The 24330-nt window shown below is 43.0% G+C and overlaps 1 protein-coding gene across 1 annotated transcript in view; it reads left to right on the forward strand.

Annotated features, from left to right (window-relative positions):
• lrrk1 (leucine-rich repeat kinase 1) overlaps positions 1-24330 on the forward strand; it is a 55224-nt gene that overhangs the window by 21898 nt on the left and 8996 nt on the right. The window contains exons 12-31 of the mRNA XM_079162589.1: positions 220-296; positions 811-940; positions 1949-2061; positions 2491-2705; positions 3906-4070; positions 5802-5974; positions 6112-6232; positions 6523-6682; positions 8339-8517; positions 8614-8711; positions 9384-9555; positions 9650-9819; positions 10516-10655; positions 12287-12575; positions 14431-14600; positions 15047-15244; positions 15324-15463; positions 15674-15811; positions 20649-20843; positions 22075-22226. Coding sequence (XP_079018715.1) covers positions 220-296; positions 811-940; positions 1949-2061; positions 2491-2705; positions 3906-4070; positions 5802-5974; positions 6112-6232; positions 6523-6682; positions 8339-8517; positions 8614-8711; positions 9384-9555; positions 9650-9819; positions 10516-10655; positions 12287-12575; positions 14431-14600; positions 15047-15244; positions 15324-15463; positions 15674-15811; positions 20649-20843; positions 22075-22226 — 3195 coding nt within the window. The remainder of the gene's footprint in view (positions 1-219; positions 297-810; positions 941-1948; positions 2062-2490; positions 2706-3905; positions 4071-5801; positions 5975-6111; positions 6233-6522; positions 6683-8338; positions 8518-8613; positions 8712-9383; positions 9556-9649; positions 9820-10515; positions 10656-12286; positions 12576-14430; positions 14601-15046; positions 15245-15323; positions 15464-15673; positions 15812-20648; positions 20844-22074; positions 22227-24330) is intronic.

The raw sequence follows: 24330 nt of genomic DNA on the forward strand, positions 1-24330 counted from the left end.
TGCATGCAGACTAGATAGATCTGATGCAGCTCGTTTGTCCTGAATATTATTTACTGCATCATGCTGGGCTTAAAGTAGAGTCGCTCTTGTCGCTCTTGATTACTACTTTTGTTCTTTTTTTTGTCAGGACAATTTGCATATTTCTAGATATTTGTGTGCCCGTGCAGTAAATGAGGAGTGTTCCATTTATTGTTACTGTGTTACAAATTGTGTCTTAAGAACAGAGGAAGGGCCTAAATCCAGGAGGCTGGCCTTCTTGACTACATGGAGCAGGAGGGACCCGGACCCAGACCCAGGTGGATCTGCTTTACATGCATGCAAATAATTCAGTTGAATAATGAACCTACTAATAATGTGGACTAGATGGTGTCGGGACTGTAAGGTCAGACTTACACATGCTTTCTGCCATTATTCAGTCCCTCCATTAAATGACCAACAAATGAATAACCCCCCCCCCCCCCCCCCCCCCTCCCCTTACTTCAGGGCAAAATAAGTCCCTTGCATTTCTTAAAAGATCATTTTATTGACCTGATTATTGCAGAGGTCACTAAACAACCAACTGATGACCTGTAATCCTCTGGTGACACGATGTAGTTTGATTAGATACGTCATTATTGTGTAACTGTATCAGTGTTGCATCATGTTTTACATGCTGTTTCAGAGGAACTGCATCGTGCCAAGAATGCACTTCTGTGGAACTGTCTGCTTACTTCTGAATTACTCTGGAAATGTTTGGCACACGTCAGTACCTCCGTTCTAATAACTGTGTCTAGCTGTGACTTTCTGCGTGGCTCTGTCTTGTCTTGGCAGTGTGTCCCATCGAGTTTCCCATGATTCTGCGGGATTCACTGGAAGTGCTTTCCTTGAATGACAACCTACTAGAGTGTGTTCCCCAATCAGTGTGTGGTCTGCACAGCCTCACTGAGCTCTACCTCTCCAAGTGAGTCCCTCTTGTCTGTCCACCAACATTCACCTGCACCGTTATCTCGGGACACATATGGCAGCGACGTTATTGCTTATACCGTAGACAACCTACGCTTTATTAACATACATTTATACACACAATCTGAGGTATAATCATAGAGCTCTGGGTGACCACAGACAGTTGGTTTACTTGTTTCCTTATCTGATTCAACAATGTTTAGAGGTTTGTGACAGGAGACACAGCGGCACACTGAGATCTCGCTTAACTTGAAATATTTCAACCTGCACGAATACGCAAATGTCGCGAATTCCACAAATTTGCTTCGTTCATGTCTTTGCATTGAGTAATTGCACCGCATAGAAAATGAGCTTTGCGCTTGGTGTGAACACACCGTTACACATTACATCTTATTACATCTTATCATCGCACTAAGCTTGCAACACCACCATCTTTTTTTAATCTTAATGAATCAATGTGCTGCTTAATGTTCTTTTGCACTGTTTATAAGTCAAACACCATCATCTGTACTCCCACATACAGACAAAGCTGAAATCAAACTCAATTTAAAACAGTAATCATTTCATCAGTTTTCAGTACAATTAGTTGTGAGCCTCAGACGTTGGTTGTATTTTACACTGAAGAACATTTTCTTCTAATATGTCGCCAAAAAGTCAAATAGTTTTGGGTTCGGTCCCTGTGAACCACGGCTTTGTGTGAGGTCAGTCCTCCTGCTACAGCTGTTTGCAGCTGTTTAATACAAGCAGCAAACTGCTCTGCTCTCACGCACCCAGAGAGTGGATTGTTTAGGAAGTTGTGGATCCAAAACACTTTGCATTTCCATCTGTTTTTGTGAGCTCAGTGAAGGTTCACGAGATCTAAAAAGTTCCATTTAATACAATTGGGAATAATAAAACGTGTTCATTTATTAAAAATGGACAATGTCATGTGGATGGTGGTTATGTTTAAGCGTCCTGTCTTTCATGTGACTCACTGACCACGTTGTCTCACCTGCTCTGGGAACAGTAATCCTGGAATCCGGGAGCTTCCAGCGGAGCTCAGTCAACTCTCCAACCTTTGGCAGCTGGACATTGAAGACCTCAACATTACTAATGTCCCCCAGGAAGTAAGAAAAGAAGGTACTGTCTAACTGTCTTTAAACACACCCTCAAAAGGAAACATTAGACAGGGGCCTCTTGGAGGAATGACTACAACTATCAGATCCTGTTTTTCTTCTTCATGTGGGCACCTGACTAACGTTTTCAGTTACACTTCAGTTAAACTGTGATCCTTTAATCAAAATCTACAGTTTGCAACTTCTTAACGCTTAGAGTAACCTGAGTGAACAAGTAATTACAGCAGTTAGATTAATGTAAAGGAGTGAAAAAGAAACGTGTTTCCCTATGATGATAGACATGTAAAGTAGTATAGAATGGACCAATGACACTTATGTACATTAGTTGAATAAATGGGCACTATGTTGTTGCAGCACTTGTCTATAGTTTTATGGTAACGGGTCATTTCCAACACCACAAAACCCGAATGGTTGACCTCTCTGGTTTTTTCAGGTCCTGCGTCTGTCCTAGCTTTCCTCCGGGCCCACCTTCGAAAGGCAGAGCCTTTTAAGCTGCTGAAGATGCTTGTGATTGGTCCACCGAGACAGGGGAAGTCGGCCCTCCTGGAGGCCCTACAGACCGGCAGGGCGGCCCCCTTCACCCCAGCAGAATGCAGCATCTCCACCTCCACCTGGGAGCTGGACAAACCCAACGGAGGCAAACACAGCGTGAGGGAAAACACAGACGGCACCATACGTATTGTGTACATTCAATACTCGCACACAGTGCATGACCCATTCCTGGCTTTACCAACTAGATGAAAAATAGATGATCCACTGTGGCAACAGCCAAAAGTGAAGAAGAAGAAGAAGTGAAATATGAGTCAATATCTGTCAAGCAATTCGACATTCAAATCCATACAGTTAATGTATCCAAAACCTGTGATCAGATACCTGCAGAACTAATGGCATGCCCATCAGACACAGCTAGTGTTAGCAATTAGCATATGTTTAGCTCACCTCATCAGACCCCAGTGCTCCCAACAGGGAGGAGCCAGGAACCTGCTGTGTTGGAAGTCACATGTGGAGATGTCCATCTCTTTGGAGGCCTGACTGGGGGCTGGGAGGCGGGTTAAAGGGGAAACGCTGGTGCGCTTGCTCTCTGGGCCCCATGGATTCTTTTTATACTCTCTGTCATTTTATATGCAGAAGTGTTTCTTTTGCTTCACGCGCCACTGAGCAACATGTCGCGCAGTATCCAGTTCTCTTTATACATCCATGGGGCCCGTGCAGAGCAGGAGGGTGCTATAAGGGCAGCGCTTAGAGAACAGACAGCTCTGTGGTCATATTTCAACAGTCTGGTAGGCGGAGCAGATACCTGCCACCTTCACGTGGCTGTAAAGAAAAGTCCACTAACTGTCATGTAAGAATGACGTCTTGGTGGCGTAAACACCATATCATATTAAAAACGCCTGGTAAAAAAAAGGTTGAATGAAAGACAAGCAAACTATGATAATGGGGTGGTCTGATTTTAGAGAGATTAATGTACAGTATGTGCCTTCACCAAATATAGTGACTAAAATATTTCTGGCATTGCCCGACGCACCGAGACGCTGCCTTCCACGCCGCAGGGCTCAGAGTGTCCCTCTCTCTATTGGCTTGACAACCAGTTATGCTCCCACACAACACAACCCCAAAAAATTCACATTTACGAATCCGACAGCAGCACCTTCAGAAGCAGAGTCCCTGTTTCTCCGGAGAATCCACAAAACACAGTAGTTTCAGTAGAAACTGTGGATCTGTCCACTGGAAATGTTCTTTAAAATAAGGGCGTGGATCTTTAATAATGACTGTTTGTTTACTCGTGATCTGTTCACTTTCCAGACCCTTGTTTTAGAGTTGACTTAGCGCTGGTCTTGTTCCACACAGAAGGACTCGGTGGCGTTCAACGTGTGGGACATCGGTGGTCAAGCGAGCATGTCCACGGTGAACCAGTGTTTCTTCACTGATAAAGCCCTGTACGTGGTGATCTGGAACCTGGCTCTGGGAGAGGAGGCTGTGGCCAACCTGCAGACATGGCTGCTTAACATAGAGGTGAAAGTTCGCTCTCTCACTCACACACACACACACACTTCTGCAGACCCACTGAGAACCTGGTTCCAGCTGTACTTAAGTGCGAGTGGGTCAGAAAGTGAAGGGCGGGGCTGTGGTGGTATTTGTGTTTTCCAGTGGGAGGGAGGACGGATCTAAATTCAAAGAATCATTTGGTTGCCAGACCACATCAACCAAACCCAGGCCAATGGATGTCCTTTAATGGACGCATGATGACGTGGAAGATGTTGAAACTGCTTACATCATTTCACTGAAGTGGTTCATTGAAGCCTAATAACTTACTCTTGACATTTACTAATGCCTCCCTTTGCTTCCTACTGCTTTGTTGGCTAGTTTACATTATTAATATTTTATTTTATAGGTTTGAGAGGAATTTCCCTCTATTGCAACTTTGTCCTTTGAGTTTTGTTATTGCCGGTCTCATTCGGTCTTCATCCTGCCAAAACAATATGAATATGAATAATTATGAAAATGATAGTGTGCATCAATTTTAAAACAAATTTCTTTGTTTAAAAGTAGCTCATTTCTTTTCAAATGAGTCAATGAAAATCTAAAAAATAAACTGCTGCTGGGAGAGAAAAGGTCATTAAGATTAGTACCACATTAACAAGTGCAGACACATTGATAAGATGCACGGAAAGAGATTGTAAACAAAGTAAAAGGAATATGCGAGAACCGCGTAATGTCTTACTGAACAGCAACACTGTGAGGTCGTCGTCAGACAACAGGCTGTCAGACAAGGAGGACCTCATATCCGACCCTGCTCTGTCTCGAGTCTTCTTTTCTCTTCAGTCAGAATCTAATAAACAGTAACACACACTTTCATTACACTAATTAAAAGCTGCAGAAAATGGAAGAAAGCCATGAACATGTATACATACAGCGGGTAAAATAAGTATTGAACACGTCACCATTGTCCTCAGTAAATATATTTCTAAAGCTGCTGTTGACGTGAAACCTTCACCAGATGTCGGTAACAATCCAAATAATCCACACATACAAAGAAAACCAAACTAATGAAGTTATGTGTAATAAAATGGAATGACAGGGGAAAAGTATTGACCACGCGTACTGAAACTTATTTAATACTTTGTTGGTAATGACGGCTTCAGGGCGCCTCCTGTATGGAGAAACTAGGCTCATGCATTGCTCAGGTGTGGTTTTGGTCCTTTCTTCCACACAAAGAAGGCTGGGTCATTCTAGCAGCTTTATTTTCTTTCTCTGAAACCAGCTGAGAGTTTCCTTGGCTGTGTGTTTGGGATCATTGTCGTGCTGAAATGTCCACCCCTCGTTTCATCTTCATCATCCTGGTAGATGGCAGCAGATTTTTTATCAAGAATGTCTCTGTACATTTTTCCAATCGTCCTTCAATTATATGAAGTTTTCCAGTGCTGTGTGCTGAACAACAGCCCCACCCCATGAGGTTCCCTCCTCCAAACTTCACTGTTGGTTTGGTGTTTGTGCGGTGATGTGCAGTGCCATTTGACCTCCAAACATGCTGTGTATTATGGCATCCAAAGAGTTTTGGTCTCATCTGTTTGTTTATTAGTGAGGGAGGAATTTTCATGTGACCAAAGTTCCATACTTGGGTCATAAGATGACAACTTGACCAAACTCCGTCTGCTGAGGAAGAACATAAGAAGAGGTTGTTCGTGCTCATTCTTTGTTTCACTGTCTATAAACACGTTGGCTCCTGTGTGTTGTGGCTTGTAGGCGCGAGCACCCAACTCTGCCGTGGTGGTTGTGGGAACACATTTGGATCTCATTGACACCAAGTTTCGCACTGAAAGACTGGCCACGTTGAGAGCTTATGTTCTGGCTCTGTGCCGATCCCCTTCAGGGGCTCGAGCCACCGGCTACCCTGACATCACCTGGAAACACCTGCAGTAAGCACACATTTGACTCTTCATGGTTTGTTTAAGCTTAATGCCAGTTGGCACCAGTATCAGCTTTTCAGAACATCTGTTCATCTGTCTGGTGTGTGTCTGTGTGTGTGTGTGTCTGTCTGTGTCTGGGTTCTCAGTGAAGTGTCCTGTAAAACCCTGGAGGGCTTGGATGGGCTGAAGAAGCTGATCTACCAGGTGGCTCTGTCCATGAAAGACAGCAGCAGCTCAGCCTGTGGCAGTAGACTGCTGGGCAGACTGGTGAGTGAGAGCGTGTGACTGGGACGCTGCACACTGTCATACTTTTATCACTGACAGAGCTTAAAGACAAAGCTTTCTTAAAATGATCCAATATGTTTTCAATAGTTTAATGAAGACATACCATGCACATTTTTTCAGGTTCATAACTGTATATTGGGTTTCTACATGCCTTAATGTTTGTTCCTATGGTTAGTTCCTGGAGCTATTTGGTCAGAAAGACTCAAAACTATCTGAACTTCCTGATGTTGTTCTAAATCACAGACAGATTTGACCGTTGTTCCCTCCACCAGATCCCCAGGAGCTACCTGACACTTCAGGAAGCGGTGATAACGGAGAAGCAGAGGCGAGACGCTGAGGGGGAGGTCCTATACCTAACTGATGACCAGCTGGACCGCATCATTGAACAGAACCCAGGAAGTGACATCAGAGACTACCAGGACCTGCAGACTGGTACTGTGGCTTGTTCAGCACCTGGATTTGAAAGTCATTTGTTTGACTTTTTTCTTTTTTTTTGTAACCTTGAATGATTTCCTTCTACAAAAGTGTATTTCCAGCATTGTTTTGTGAAAGCTTTCCATTTACTTTGGTTAGTGTTGAAACCACCCGTAGACAGCCCTGTGTTTGCCATTGATTGGGCTTCATACACGCCAATTAGCTTGTCGTGCTAACCTGTGCACATGTTGCAAGCAGCGTACGGCTAAAGGTTTTGGGCTTCCAGGCTGCCGTAGGTAACCATCTTCAGAAACTGGCAGCCAATTCTAGCTAACAGCCAAATGTAGCAAACGTGCACTCAAAGTAAATACATTTGTAATATTTGTTGCGTTAGATGTATGAGCTACTTATCCATAGTCGGTGTATTACTACAGTACTACAGCCCCAATAAAGAGGAACCGTCACAGGAGCAAAGCGATGTGCAGCTGTGGACGATGTGCTTTAGAAGAAGATCAGATCAGTTTAAGTACACCATGTATTTAGAATAGTTTCCGACATGGAGCTGAACTGAAAGTGAAAACGTATCTATACTGTTTCTGTCAACATAGTTCTGTAGTTATTGATTATTTTAGATGTCTAAAATGTACTTTAATGCTTCCCCCGTCCACAGCAGGACATAACTCTGCTCAGACTATGAATAAGCACCTCATACAAAGAGAAGGTCAGACTGGGCCAGTTGATGAAGTGTAAACTACTGCTCCAACTCTTTCTTATTCTATAATTAATACCTACTGGTCTCCCGATGATGTTTAAAGAAAGCACTGGAATCACGCAGCGTTCGATGCAATACAGCAGAGGTATTCAATTAAAATTCCAAAAGGTCCAGATTGAGAAAATCTCCTCGTGCAAAGGTCCGGAACATTCCAATAATATCTAACCAGCGCTATTTAGTGCCATGTGTATAATCTGAAAACTGAGAATAATAATTGTTCAAATATAATTGATGTGTACTTTCTTTATTTGATTGACAGTTGTTGACTACACAGAGAACTTGTTACTACTGCTCGACTTCTTGAATATATAACCAAGAAGCCGAGCAGTCACTACTCTAGACTTAGTCAACTGGCCCAGTCCGAACTTGTCTTCTTCAACACATCAGTGGTGATTAACTATGGCGACTATATCTTCACTTCCAACAACCAAAAGCCGATGCTTGGTTACCAGCCTGACGACCACTTTTAACAGTTAGTTTTGAGTTCTTACCTGCATACTGTGCATCGTGCTGGCGGCTGGTTGCACAAGAGCGTGACCCTGACAATACGAATACACAAACCGTTGCGTCCCTAATGTCTCTACACATGTGACCGTCTGTTTGAATCACAGCATCACTTGTGGAATATAAACGTGCTGCTGTCTTTTCTCTGACACGTGGTTCTAATTGCTGTTTTCTTTGTTATTTGTGTTTTACTGAACATTCAACATGCACAGTACTTGCTCAGTTACAAAGGTATACAGAGATTCTGTGCCTTGTTTGCACATTTGGATACAAACAGAAGGCTGGGTGACCGCTGGAGTGTTTTGTTATTGAGGTATATATCTATACGCTCTTCACTACACCATTCATGAGGAAATTCCATGCTAATAGGCGCGCTTCTTTTTTTGCACTACCTTCAGCCATCAGCTTCTTAATTGAGACGGGGACCCTGCTGCACTTCCCCGACACCAGCCATGGCCTTTGTACCCTCTACTTCCTGTGTCCCGTGTGGCTGTCGGAATGTCTGGAGAGGATCATGCACCTCAAGTCCTCTCGCTCTGTCGCCAGGAATGGAGTGATCCGTGCAGAAGACCTGAGGGTGAGACTCAGGAAACAACTGGAACATGTTGTTTTTGTGTGTTAACGATGATACCGACTTCATTGTGTGATACGTATGATGATGTCTGTTGTGCAGATGCTACTGGTAGGAACAGGGTTCACCCCGCAGACAGAGGAACAGTATTTCCAGTTTCTAGCCAAGTTTGAGATCGCTCTTCCTGTAGCCAGTAACAGGTAAAATACTGTCTTTGTACTAATTGATACCCGGTTGGTACAAATGGTGATTCCCTGTACATTTTGGCATTTTTGCTCCACAAAGCGCACACATTACTGTTCTAGTAGAAAGCCGATTCAAGCATAGGTCCCATTCTATGATCTTTGCCTCAAAGCTTGTCCCACTGTTTTTACACCAATTCACTACATCAGAAGATGCAGCACTGGTAGCCATGCAGAACTCCCTCACATCCAACTAACAGCTAGATTCACTAGAGCAACCAACCCATTCACCTTAGCAGCTACCCAGCGACACCATATACCTGCCTAGTAACCACCTCATGATGTCCTACCAAACACCACTGAAAACCCCAACAACCCAACTGTAAAAGCCCTATTCAGCATCACACTAGTAACAACCTAAAGACAGTAGGGCAACTACCTTAAAGACCGTGATTACCCTACCAAGGACTTAGCAACCAACTAACTACCACATAGGAAGCACTTCATACGCCTTAGCAACTACATAGCATCCATATGCTACATGTATGTCTCAACAGGTAGCAACAAATAAGCAACCACTTAAAGATAGTAGTAGCTCATGTGAAAGAAACCTGCAAACAACAAAGAAATACTAGAACTAGTGCCAAGTAGCAGGTCGTACATGTTAATTTGTCTTACCTCTTGGTATAGCTATCTGCTGCCCCACCTCCTTCCCCCCAAGCCAGCCATGGACATCCACGGCTTTCGTCAGCAGACCAACAACACCCTGCAACGCCTTGTCCAGATGAGCTTTGTTCCTGCCGGATTTTGGGAGCGCTTAATTGCCAGGATGCTCATCAGCCTCACAGAGATGGACCTGCAGGTACTAAAACCAGCCGATTCTAATCATTCACCTGTTGTACCCTTCAAACCTTCAGCTCTTTACATTCATGCCCTGAGATGTTGTGTTTGTGCAGTCATTTGAGGACAAAAGAAACGCCAGGAGCCAACGCAGCAGAAACTCCGTGATCTACAGCTTTGCCGGAACCCGGCAGAAGAACCGTTGCAGCACCTTCAGAGTCCGACGCAGCCAGACGATATACTGGAAGGAGGGGCTGCTGGCCACTTTTGATGGAGGTTACCTCAGGTCAGAGCTTGGGCTAGAAGGTTGTAGGCGGCAATGAAAAAGAGACACGTCCTTCAGTGAGGAAATAAAGAGTGGGAGAGATGTAAGGGTTTGGAGCTTCAGTTAGATTCAGACTCTCAGAAAGGAGCCGGTCGGAGCTAGTTTTCAGTCGACTTCAAGGCCCACACTGGGTCACAGAAACACACAATTCAATCTGGACATTACAGGGGCTTTCTGACAGAATACAGTCTTTTTCCGAAGGTCGTAAACATTAACAACAAGCAGTCTTTGTTCAGAATCTGCACCAAGCGGGATACTGTCAGTCAGCTGAAATTCAATATCCTGACCTACATTTTCAAGCTGCAGTGCAAATCCTTTCAATGCTAAGAATTACATTACATTTATACTACAAGATTTTTATTTTTTGTAAAATTGCTCATCTTCTATATGTATGACAGCAGACTTGGCGCTATGATGTATTATGAAGCCTAGTGTATGAAATGAGAACATACTGTAACACTGAGGGGAGACGATCTCCACTGAAATAAATGCAACTAATAAAAGTGAAGAGACAATGAATGTTGAACTGCATCAAAGGTTCCTGCTGCTCTCTCTGCTCCACTTAAGCTTCTGTGTAAAAAGGTTATTGAAGAGGTGGAGAAAGCAGATAAAGCCTCCCGTGAAACGAGGCGATGACATGTGTTTGTGTGTCTGCAGCGTGGAGTCATCAGATGTCAACTGGAAGAGGAAGAAGAGTGGAGGCATAAAGATTATCTGCCAGTCAGAGATGAGAGATTTCTCTGCCATGGCCTTCATCACGGACAACGTCAACTCTCTGATTGAGCAGTGGTTCCCTGGTCAGTGCACCGCTCTCAATACTGGCTCAGATTCTTAGTCCTTATACCTTTTATCTTTGAGCAGATATTTCCTTATTTAATTCATCGTTTTGTTTATCTTTGACTTGATTATATAAAAGAGTAATATACTACATTCAGAGCATTAATATAGCAGCACACAGCTATTAGCTCTCTAGAGATCTAGAGGAGTGATGTCTACCTGAGCAGAGAAGGAAGTCACTCTCCGTGTGTGTGTGTGTGTGTGTGTGTGTGTGTGTGTGTGTGTGTGTGTGTGTGTGTGTGTGTGTGTGTGTGTGTGTGTGTGTGTGTGTGTGGTGTGTTCTCTTTGCTTTGTTGACATAGCCGGGTCGGCCATGCATGATTTTAGTGCACGTGAGCGTGCACCATTGACCAGGTTTTTCCTCAACCTGTCAAATCTTTTCTCACGGCATTTTTTGTTTTAAATAAACAAATATCAATCATTGTAAATCACAGCTGCTGCCTTTGCATGCTTATACGGCTTTAATTGTTTTTATAGTCAGAGGTTTCACCACACAGCCACCATCAATCCTCCTCATCTCAGCCTCGTAGATCTAAACTTTGGTCGGGTCTCTGACCAACCGTAGTGCTGAGCTCCTGAGTGTTGGCATCGAGGCTTCCACGGTGGAACGTTCTTGAGATGAGGTAGTAGAGTGGCATAGCATAAATACTGCTAGCTTCTCACTGCTAAACAGAATGACATCAACCTGCAGAGTAACATGTTTCAGACTGTGGCCATATGGAAAAATATATTATTTTAATTATACGTACCGCTGTGATCGCTCCATGAACGATGCAAGTGTCTGTGTTCACATGTCTGTAGTGACAGTCGAGTGTCTGTTATGTAAACTGCGAACGTCAGTTGAACAATAAGTTGAAGATAATGTTGTTTTTAGCTCGACCAGAGAATATTCGATTAAAACGGATCAGTGATGCCGTTTCACCCTCATTGTTCTCCATGAAGTTTGCTGGAAGTAATGAGCGTTTTATGTGGAGTGAGCAAGACTCTGTTTTAGAAAAATCACTTTGAAATGCTACATTGCTTGTCAGCAACCTGTCATGAGGAAGCTTTATTTAGGAGACTTGTGTGCTCTTATTACTGTGACATGCAGTTAACACCGCAGTCATGATCTGTTTTTAATTTACATTAACTGGTATTTGCTCCCGGTGTTCTTCACCACTGTGTCGGAATAAGGAAATAAACCGGAGTCACAGACAAACAAGCTGTGAAAAAAGTGACCGGTCTGACAGCTATCAGTTCAACCTTCAGACGAGCAGCAACAAGGCCCTTCATGACCTCATCACCATCTATACATCATCCACCCTTAACCATATCTTTGCAGGATATCCAGATAGCGAGCTTGCCCACTGCAAACATAAAATTCACTGCTGCAGGGTCCAGTTCATGGTCAGTGTCTGCTTTCTGTAATGTAGTAAAAGCAAAGAGGACTTGTAACAAATGCAGCTGTTATTACAACCTGAATAAGTCATTATAGTAGTAATCTTAAAATCTAGGACTGGCCCGACTCTTATGTACCATTATGCAGCAATGTTTTCAGCTCTCCAATAAACAACAGATGATGTACATGTCTTGTATGTGTCCTCTCTTGTAGCTTTGACAGCCAGTGAGAGTGATGGGAGTCTCCTCATAGAGCAGTACGCTCCCTGTCCCCTCTGTGCCTCGCTGAGCCAACAGAAGCAGTCTCAGCTCGTAGCCAGCCTGGTCGGCCAGGTCGGAGAGAAAGCAGCAGGTGGAGGAGACGGGGTTCATTACTTTAACATGGAGGACTGTGTGCTGGCTGCAGTGGAGGAGGATCACATCATGTGTCCTCAGCACCCTGACCAGCCCGTCACCCTCCAGGAGCTGGTCCCAGAGCTGTTCATGACGGACTTCCCTGCACGGTAACCTCTAACTATTTAATGGATCATTTGTACGTACTGATCTAGTCGTTACAATGGGCATGTTTCATTCACGCTTCACACACGGCTGACCCGTTTTTATACAGCTGTCTACACAGGCGAGTAACCGCTCATTCTTTATACATTCAACTGCAGCTTGTTAGGCGTCAGGGCTTCAAGGCTCCCACCTATGGAAAATGTAACTACATTGATTGAGTGCACAGCAGTACTGAAAGAAGGCGGTTGTTGTGATGTGATTGACGCGGCGTTCAAAGGAGAGGGTTTGATCGAAAATGATTCCAAGGTGACGGGCATGTCTGGAAGCAGGAACCGCGGTGCCATCAATGCAGAGGGAGACGTTGTGGTGGGATTTGTTCAGCGATTTGGGCTGATGAGCATTTCAGATTTGTCGCTGTTGAGTTTGAGAAAGTTGACTTGCAGTGGAAATGGAGACCATGGTGGCGTATGATGTCGCCAAGGGGGAGCAGGTAGAGGATGAAGAGGAGGGGACCGAGTACTGAACCTTGGGGGGAGTCGAGCAGTATTAGGATGTTGAGGGAGTGGTCATCAGAGGAGAGGAGGAGGTCGTTGGTGACTTTGATCAGGGCAGTTTCTGTGCTGTGATGAGTTCTGAACCCAGATTGAAATGGTTCATACAGTTGGTTTGAGTCCAGGTGGGTTTTTAGTTGATGGGCAACCGTGCAGTCCAGGATTTTAGACAGAAAAGGGAGGTTGGAGACGGGTCTGTGGTTGTTCTGTGGTGGTTCTTATTATGCTCATGTCTGTGGAGGATTGTCACAGACACTGGACTTTTGGAATAAATATTCATATATGTCTTTGTCCTACACGTTTGCACACATATACACACTTGTGTGTGGGTGGGCAGTCAGTTGGCAAGGATATCTCAACATCGTCCACTTTCACAGCTGGATACTAGTACAAGCTCACTTTAGTGTGAGACTCTATATTAGCCTCTGGCAATATCGCCTTTACTTTACAATACTGATGTTTTTGAAGTACAGCTGTCGACACAACTGTTTTGTGGCAATTATCAAAATATTTTAAATCTTTACCAATACATTCCAAGACGTCACTGTTTCCCAAGACAGATGTGTGTACATTGTTTTGTGTTAACTGAGGTTCTTCTAAGTGTGATCCAGAAAATAAGACCAGCAGCAGGTCAAGTGCTTTACATGATGCATTACAAATAAACACACAATACAGCGTGACACATTTCAATCCTAGGCCGTGGAGAACATAAAAGCCTTTCATCTGGGATTAAAGGCAGTCAAAGTCGGGACAAATCTTCTATCTTCTGGACGTTTGTTCCAGCTCTCCGGCACAGAGAACCTAAATGCTACTTCTCCAATTATAGTGTGGGCTTTGTCAACCGTCCCGAAACCGTTGAGGGCATGGCAGTAGTACTTTAATCTCTACGCTTTAACACACTGGAAGCCAGTTCAGGGACCTGGGGAATGGTGAGATGTCTTTTTCAGGACGAAGCAGCTGGATTTGAACAAGCTGAAGATGACCCTTTATATGGGATAGGCTGTTGGTTTGTTGGTCAGTTTATCCAGATTAACTAACCACTTTATTTGGTGATCAAACTGAAAGTGAGCACACCTGAAACTTTGCTAATATTCCCTCATCGAACAAGAACACAGTGTGCACACAACTGCAGTAAGAGCAGCGCTCGAACAGAGCTGAAGCAGGAAGTGAGACTATAAAGTGTGATGAATGCTGACTCCAACTATTTTACTGTTCAGTTTGTTTTCTCTTCTAATTAAGTGTGGCTAACCTGGAGGTTTCTTTTCAACGTGTCTAATCGTGTGTGTGTGTGTGTGTGTGTGTGTGATAGGCTGTTTTTAGACCGGGCCCAGCTGGAGTACTCTGAGGAGGAGAATAACATCCTCGGTCAGGGTGGCAGTGGGACAATCATCTACAGAGCCCGATATCGTAACCAGCCGGTGGCCATCAAACGCTTCCACTTCAAGAAGTGTCGGCAGCAGACCATCAGCAGTGACACAGGTACTTGTCAGGAAAAAAAGCTCCTGAAGCCGCTTTTATATTAACTGTGCAGTGAAAAGCTTGTATTACACGGCCACTTTAACTTTTAACGCTACCTATGTTGACATTGTTTACAGGGATGTGCCCATCTAGTTTATCTGGCTCTGAATATTGATACGATACGAAGGAAAGACTAACTGAGCCGAGTACAGACACCGTCTGGCAGCGAACACTTTAGTGACTGATTTGTCTCACCTCATATTTACAAAAAGACATGTGGACCACCATAGTCATAGAGAGTAAAAGGAGGACACCGATGGAATAAAGCCTGTAGACCCTTAGCAGTTGGAACTGATTCCATGTGAGCTCCTGGAGCAGCCATTCGGGCACAAATCTATTCTCTGCGTTGAAAGTATCCCTTTTGCAAACTTTGGTTCTCTCCCTCGTTCCGTTCTTTCTTGCCTCAGACACCATGGTGAAACACCTGCAGTCTGCAGATGCCTGTCGGAGCTTCTCTGAGTTTCGCCAGGAGGCCAGTATGTTGCACTCTCTGCAGCATCCCTGCATCGTCCCCCTGGTGGGCATCAGCATCCATCCACTATGCCTCGCCCTGCAGTTGGCGCCCCTGGGCAGCCTCAACACTGTGCTGGAGGAGAAGCGCAAAGGCACGTAGAGATTTCTGTATCGCGTCACTTCTGACCTGAAGTTGGTCCTAAAGCCTGTTTCTATGTTTTGTCATCGTAGGCTCCAGGTACATGCCCCTTGGTCACATGCTAACTTTCCGAGTAGCCTATCAGATTGCAGCAGGACTGGCGTACCTTCACAAGAAGAGCATTATCTTCTGTGACCTCAAATCTGACAACATCCTGGTGTGGTCTCTGGAGGTCTGTATATGGATTACCATAACAGCATACATGCATGGTTTATTGACAATATTCTATTGTATTTATGAAATAATATCAACATATCAGATTTTATCAGTGGTAGGACTATAAAGTCCTGAGCTTATTTCCTGTGTTGTCACAGTCCACTGAACTAATGAAGACAGACTTGTATTATCTTACCTGTTCACTCATTTGTGTATCGTTTTCCAGGTGCAGGATCCCGTTAACATTAAGTTGTCTGACTACGGCATTTCTCGACAAACCTTCCATGAGGGGGCGTTGGGCGTGGAGGGCACACCAGGTTACCAGGCTCCTGAGATCCGACCAGGCATCGTGTATGATGAGAAGGTACTGACCCCGTCTCATTAACCCACATTAGTGATGCGTGAGCAGTATAGTACGCACAGGATTAGTATAGCTGTAAGGCTGCTGATGCTTGTTGGTCCATACATACATACAACAAGATATCTAGAAAACTGCTCGCCAGATTTACACAACGTTGATTTTGGACAATTATGTAGATAGAGTACGTTATTTATGCTAATAGGAAATTACATTACAGGGTATATTTCCTCTGGTGGGGGTGTGGATATACTGTTAGAATTTAGGTAAAACAGATTGAGATTGAGTTTGCATCAGAAGGAATATAAACAGCTGCAACAGAATAGTATGGTGAACATCTTATTAACATATAATCAAAATGTGGAAGTGAAAGCAGTGCTCTGTTTATTTGTGAAGGTACAATACAAAATCTTAAAAAGAAAAAATCAATGAATATAAATAAATCAAAAATATTGACCTCATGAATAATCGTGATTACCATTTTGGCCATAATCGTGCAACCCTACCAGCATTAGAATGTCATCACATGAAAATATTGGATGACATTCACTGGCTAGCTAACGTTAACAAGCTATCTTTACGTTAACAGGCTATCTTTATGTTAACAGTTAACAAGCTATCTTTACGTTAACAAGCTAGCTTTACGTTAACAGGCTATCTTTACGCTAACAGGCTAGCTTTACGTTAACAGGCTATCTTTACGTTAACAGGCTAGCTTTACGTTAACAAGCTATCTTTACGTTAACAGGCTATCTTTATGTTAACAGTTAACAAGCTATCTTTACGTTAACAAGCTAGCTTTACGTTAACAGGCTATCTTTACGCTAACAGGCTAGCTTTACGCTAACAAGCTAGCTTTACGTTAACAGGCTATCTTTATGCTAACAGGCTATCTTTACGTTAACAGGCTATCTTTACGTTAACAGGCTATCTTTACGTTAACAGGCTATCTTTACGTTAACAGGCTATCTTTACGTTAACAGGCTATCTTTACGCTAACAGGCTATCTTTGCGTTAACAGGCTATCTTTACGTGAACAGGCTATCTTTACGTTAACAGGCTATCTTTACGTTAACAGGTTTCCTCGACCAGCCTCTTGTGCGTAGCACTTGGTAACGGTGATGTTTGCCCCGTGGAGCTATAAAGGATGAATACACACTTGTCTATTGTTAACGTTAAATTGATTAACCCTTAACATCAAGAGTTTGTCAACTAATTCAAAGTGAATCACATCTTATCTTCAGCTGTTTTACCTTACTTTGTAGAATATAAACATGACTTTCTACAAAACGGTCTCAAATGTTAAAAGGTTGTGTAAACTCAAGCAGCCATGTAAGAACTTTTCTTAAATAGTGTAAAATCACCCGACATATCTGAACAGTCGTGTGCTAGTTTTCAGTCCTTCAGTTTTTGATTCTCTACAAACACATTCCAGTCAGTAGCATTAAAGTTCTTTATCGAGGCTCAATATTCAACCCAGTGAGTAAAAGGGCTGGAACCAGGCCTATGTAGCAAATAATCTGTGGATCCTTTTTAAATAATCACTCTATAAAAGAGCTAGAACATTGTGAATTTACACTATTAAAATTGCCCATGGAGACGTCTTCAATTGTAATATTTTGTCCAACCAACAGTTCAAATCCAAAGATATCCAGGTTACAATAATATAAAAAGAGAAAAAGTGCAAAACCTCTCATTGGAGAGGAGGGAACCAGATGATATTAGACATCTTTAATAACTTAAATAACTGGAGAAATTAAGTTGTGTATTTTGGGATATCACTTGTGAACCAGATTGTCTCAGTTGCACAGTTTGTGTAGTGTATTGTGTGTATTGTCTTGCTAGTGTGCACATACACAATTGTCATTGATCTTGCTCTAGGCCTACTTGACTGAGAACCTAATTAGTTTGAGTTCAGCCAGTAGGTGTTCTCTCTGCAGAGCGTGTTGGTCTGATATGGCTGGCCTCGGCCCCTCTTCTCCCCGGGGAAGCTAGCTTTACGAGAGCTTACTGTTTTTACTGTGGAGGAAGCTTTCAAAGAGCTGAAGAAAGCCCGTCAGCTCCTCTCCCATAGAATCTGCTGACTTCAGCCAATCATACTCCTTTTCTTCTCTCCTGGCCGTTAATCTCACTTTTTAATGAGGTTTAACTATTCTAATCAGAGACTAGGCTGGGGAGTGAACAAATGATGGAGCGAGTGGGAAAGGAAGAGTGTAGTGGGAAAATAAATGAAGAGCAGCTTCATGGCTGTTGTCGTGTTTGCCAGCTGTGGGTGTCTTGGCAAGAAAATGAACACGTGTAAGTGTTTGTCGGTTAAGCATCTGGACAATATACAGTAACACGACTAGAAAGCTGTTACCATTTGTTTATAGGCTTGGATAATATCACTACTACTGGTTGTAATGAATGAAGAGTGGTCTAGACATGTGTAAACAGTGTTTGACAACTGATTTTGTCTATTAGGTTCCGCCTCACGGTTCTGGATGAAAGGTAGAGGAAAGAGGGGACAGAGTTGTTCCGCAGCAGAGGTGGTCACACAGCCGAGTCGACATCTGTGTGAAAGGGGACAGCCAAGCATGGCAGACCGGTTATGAGCTTTTGATGTTATTTGTGCGCGACAACCACAGAGAACGGCAGCGACTTGGGGAGATAAAGAGGTCCGGGAGTTCCTTATCTCCGATAGTGGTAACCCGATTCGTTCAAGTCCCATGTCCTGACCAACGAATCCTGACCCTAACGATCTGAGGTCATTGTCTAATCTTCTGAGTCAGCCAGTTACGCAGGTCCGGTCTTGCCAAGAAATACAGTGTGATTCATGATTGTACTATAAGTCCCACGAGGGGCCGCTGCTGTCATGTTAAACGTCACACCTCTATTGCTCCCATGATGCCGGCATGCTCTCTGAATTCACACTCTGGGGCGGCTGTTTGGTTCAGTGTGAAAACGCCGCAAAGGCATAGCGGTAGATATTCTTTGCAGCAGAATTGTAGAGTCTCTGTGTGATAGGTAACTTTGATATCATTATACCAGCCACTGTTACAGTTGAAACAGATAGTTCCACCTTTCACTTTGCTGGAGAGCTCTGTGTCGCAATCCTCTCTAAACAGCTGGAAGTCTGCCAGCACAAAGCCACGTCTCCAAAATCGTAAGATTAAGACAAATCTCTTTTTTTCTCCACAGTTTATTCACCATTTTTACACTTTGGAGAGAAAAATCCCTGATAACGGTCAGCAAAGTCAGCAGAGGCGTACAAACGCACAGGCACATTGGCCTCTCATTTGGCGGTTCACTTATTGAGGGCACCTTTGACCAGAACCTCCAATAATCCCACTGATGATGAGAGTTGATCCTCTGATGTTCAGGAGCTCTTCTCTGGTGAAAGAGCAGCGGGTACTGTAGCACAACACTGACTGAGTGTTGGTCACATGCGTGTACTCATGATTGGATGGCATGGCACTGTGACTTCAACAAATCAAGTCCAAACTTTTTGACCGAACCTGAAACAGACCCGTTGATAACCAAGCAGAAGCAGAAGAAAAGGGACCCACGGACATGTTCCTAATAGTGATGATTTGTATGTTTCATTTTGACTTTATTTTGGTTGAAGCACTAAAGCATGACAGGATCAAGTCTCTTTGTCTTTCTAGCGAGGACAGAAACTGTGGACATAACGAAGAGTGAGAACTAGACTAGTCCGATTGAGCTCAGGAGGACTTCCTTATATGAATGTGCCATGCTATGTTTGCCATAGCCCCTGTGAGACCACGGCATACCACAGACCTCAAGTATATCTGGAGCCACTACCAAGTGATGTCACCACAGAAGTAGTTCGGTGCTGTTTGCCTCTGCAGTTATTCTGGGACGTCCCACCATTATCTGTGACCACTCAGACAGGAATTCATTTGGGTTTCTTGGTCCTCAGATATGGGTTTCAAGGGTTAGATAAGAAAGAAGTGGTGATCGCCTTTACTTTACTAACCAAAAGTAATTTAATAACACTTAACAAATCTGCTGGAGTCAATTGTAAACAAGGAGAAGAAACCAAGGCACTCTGAATCCTGAGTATATAAAGTCCCTTTACTGGTTACGATCAGTATTCATTGCCTGGACAAATGACACCGTGATGGACACGCTCTAATCCGCTGTGATGCACTTTGAAGTGATTATATCAGAAACAAATTCAACAGAGATTTTGACAATTACTATAATTTATTACAAAACATAATACGCTCTCTTCAAAGCCACCACACTGCAGTCAGACAACAGGTATACAAATACCTCGCTGATTGTTGTACATCACACTTCATTTAAACTCTAGACGGACACAAAATATTAACTCATCAAAACTGTCTTTGTTAGTCTTTCCACTACTTCAACTGTCAACCAACTTTGGATACAGAGTTTGAAAGAGACTGAATAAGATGTAGAATAAGAAGTAACCAGTGTAACGTCGTCTCTGGTTCCTAACTCTGCTTCTGGTGCCGCCGCGTCCATAAAGTTGAACAGGAATAAAAACAGAGGCCAGTGCAACTTCACAGCTTCACATGAGTCTCACGCCTACGTTTAGCAGGTTTTCAAGTGTTTGAAAAAAGAAATATATATATATATATATATATATATATATATATATATATATATATATATATATATATATATATATATATATATATATATACCTGCGCTAATTTGGTGAGAAAATGTTATAAGACCAATGAGCTCCAGAAGCGCTGTGGAATATCTGGTTTTATATTGCATAATATTGCGTAACCTCCAGCCACACACCGGAGGTCTTAATAGCCTCGGATCTGACTCTGAAACCTGATCTTCCTTGTTTTTTCTAAAGGTGGACATGTTCTCCTATGGTATGGTGCTGTATGAGCTGCTGACTGGAAGGAGGCCAGTGCTGGGCCACCACCAGCTCCAGATAGCGAAGAAGCTCTCCAAAGGCATCCGGCCAGTGCTGGGCAGCCCTGAGGAGGTTCAGTTCTACTGCCTCCACAGCCTGCTGACTGAATGCTGGGACACCAAGCCTGAGAAGGTGAGCCTCCCTGCTTGTTCACACTATTTTAATTGGCCGACGCAGTGATTGGTCAAAACACAGACGTTGCCCCGTTTCCTCTGCTTTATAGGAGATAGTCTGATCAACTGTACTGGTAGTTGGTAGTTAAGGAGACCCATGGAAAAGACATTATTAACAAACATACTGAAAAACTTGTCATCCGCCATCACAAAGACATAGTTTTAGAACTGGTCATTTTGGCGGGTGGGAAGCCTGTGAGGGATCATGCCCTTGTCACTAGGACAGTGAACCTGCCATGCAATACACCAGTTTAGCTCCTCACTAGCAGGTAAAATAAAAGTGACTGCCGACAACGGAGAGACAGCATGTGTATCTGCAACGCTCGACAGGACCAAACTGTTTGCAGATAACAAAAAAAAGAATCCTAGAAATCAGTGGCGGGCCGTGCATTTTATACCTGAGCCTTCACTGCTGAAATACCACCTTATAACCACATGATGGCGCCACAGCTAGGATTATTATTCGTTTCTTGGGCTGTAACTATATAACGTTACGTATTCGTATTAAACCGTTCGGTACGAGGCTTACAAACCGAACAATACGTTTGAATAATACTGGTGCATTTGGAAAATGCAGAAGCTTAAATTGTGGAAAATTATTAAATTATAAAATAGCTATAACTTTGTGATTCTGTTTAGGCCAGCAGAGAAGGCTTTGCAGGCCCTGACGGCCCACCACTGCTAGAAATACATACACAGAGCTAAATTCAAAATTCAGAGCATATCTATCCGGCGGTTAGAAGCTGACGGTGCTAACAGGTGCTAGCAGCAGTTAACAGAGAGTTAACCTGAGGGTGCTACTCTTCCGTGCCTCCACCTCTGGTAGGAGAGTTAAGTTCAGTCTCTGCTCAGGTAGACGTTTCTCCACTATAGTTAACTATACTTTACATAGCTAAATGTTATTTGCTGCTAAAATGATACTCTGAATTTCAAATTTAGCATCTTTTAAATAAATAAATGTAATTGTATCTGCTAACTCCATAAGTTAGCGTGGCGCAATCAAGTTTCAGTTTTCAACTAGCAGTACAACTGGTTTTACTCAACAGGAAGCAATGATTAAATGTAATAACTGTAGTTCATGCCTTTAAAAAAAACCAGTCAAACAACGGTTACCTTCTGTGTGTGTGTGTGTGTGTGTGTGTGTGCGTGTGTGTGTGTGTGTGTGTGCGTGTGTGTGTGCGTGCGCGCAGAGGCCGGTGGCCATGCAGTGTGTGAGGCAGATGCAGCAGCCCAGCTTCCCCTGCCTCAGGTATGTTTTGTCCTGTGACAGCCACTCGCAGCTCTTCCTGTCCCAGCTGCAGGGACACAGTGCTGTGTTCTGGAACGGAGACAAAGGCAACAGGTTTGTTTCAACTCTTTAGTCTGCTAATAGCGTGCATGAAAAAAACTCCCTCTTCTTAGTCATTTCTTGGAATTTTTTTCCCTCACAAACATGTCCAACTTCTAGAGTTACATAACTATTATTATTTATTAACATGATTATTAAATGTAACATTTTGCAGCACTTTCAAGAGGTGGTTTACCTAAGAAATGTCACTGAAATGGACAGAAAGAGAGAAAATGCCTCTTTTGGTCCAGATTCTGAGGATTAAACTCTGATGTAAACCTATATTGTAGTTTTATTAATAATTTGATTGGATCTTTTTAGTTAGATATACAAGTATTGCTCCAGCTCTTTCTTCATTCTGACAACAATAATGTAGTGTATACCATAAAGTAAGGGGAGCTGCTATCCTTGTAAATGTCTGGAGAAATACATAATGTGTGCATGAGTCAGAGCCCACTGGCCTGCATTCTCAATAGGTGCATTATAAGGGATTCAGAGCATTAATACATCATCAAAATGTATTAGTTATGTAAAGATACAGTGGATTTTTCTGCATCGCTGTGAGACAGGATGTGCCAGATTTTTGTAATGTTACGCAGGTGAAAAAAGGCAGTTTTGTGTTATCTTTGATCAGGATATGTCCTTTAACTCTCATATAAAGCAAAGCTAATTATACAGCACAGTAATCAAACACACATGCTACCGCTCTATTGTCTTCTGTGTGTGGCAGCAGGATTCCAGGTTAATCTCTGTACAATAAAAGCAGCTTTCATCCCTTCACACAGGTGGTGTTAATGACTACTGCTGACTCCTGTAGAACCCTTCCTGCCGTTAACCCCTTCACTGTGATAAGACCTCGTTAGCTCCCCTCCCCCGACTCTCCCGCTGCCGTTCACCAGACCTCAGGCCCTGGGAACTGGCTGTTGGAGGCAGTGTCCAAGCCCCTCCAGTCATTTCAACAATGCTCATGTTAATGCAGATGGAAGTCATCCTCTTTTAGTGTTGTCCTTCCACCCACACTAAACTGATGTAGCACACTCCCTACACCTCCTTATTGACCTGTTCCAAATCCGTCAGTTTGATCTTTTCTTCCCATTCTTTCACTTTACGTGAAAGAATGGGAGGAAGAGATCAAACTGTCAAAAGGTGTCAGTCTGCATCATTGTACACATGGCCCGAGTGTGTGCTTTTCTGTACACCCTCTACTTTTACTAATGCACGGCCGTTTGTACACTCACACTTTATGTGTTGATAACATGGCGTTGGATGAGATTTAATTATCCACTAAGGCGGCACAAGAAACACTCAAGAGTTGGTAAACAGATAAAGAACCACTTCAAATCAAATGAACAAATGTAAGAGATGAGAGACATGGAATAAGCCTATACACTACCGTTCAAAAGTTTGGGGTCACCCAGACAATTTCGTGTCAATTTTCAGTTTCTTCGCAATGTCTCTCATGGAATAGCTTCATTTCTAAGAACAAGAACAGACGGCGAGTTTCACATGAAAGTTCTCTTTTTCTGGCCATGTTGAGAGTATAATCGAACCCACAAATGTGATGCTCCAGATACTCAACTAGCTCAAAGGAAGGCCAGTTTTATAGCTTCTCTCACCAGCAGAACTGTTTTCAAGGGTTTTCTAATCATCAGTTAGTCTTCTAAGGCGATTAGAACACTGGAGTGATAGTTGCTGGAAATGGGCCTCTATACACCGATGTAGATATTTCATTAAAAACCAGACGTTTCCACCTAGAATAGTCATTAACCACATTAACAATGTATAGAGTGTATTTCTGATTAATTTAATGTTATCGTCATTGAAAGAAACAGTGCTTTTCTTTGAGAAATAAGGACATTTCTAAGTGACCCCAAACTTTTGAACGGTAGTGTACATACATATATATATATATATATATATATATATATATATATAAGCAGACATAAATCATTATTGAGATAGTACACTGACTTGTTAAGAGTCACACTGGTAGCGATGATATATATTTTCTTTTCACAACATAAATACAAATATAGGCATAAGCAATTGCAAAGTGTTTCCCTGTAGACCTCCGCAGTAGTGACTTCATGAACTTCTTTAACGATAAGATTCTAACTAT

Source organism: Pholis gunnellus (assembly GCF_910591455.1).
Source record: "Pholis gunnellus genome assembly, chromosome: 1".
Lineage (NCBI taxonomy): Eukaryota > Metazoa > Chordata > Actinopteri > Perciformes > Pholidae > Pholis > Pholis gunnellus.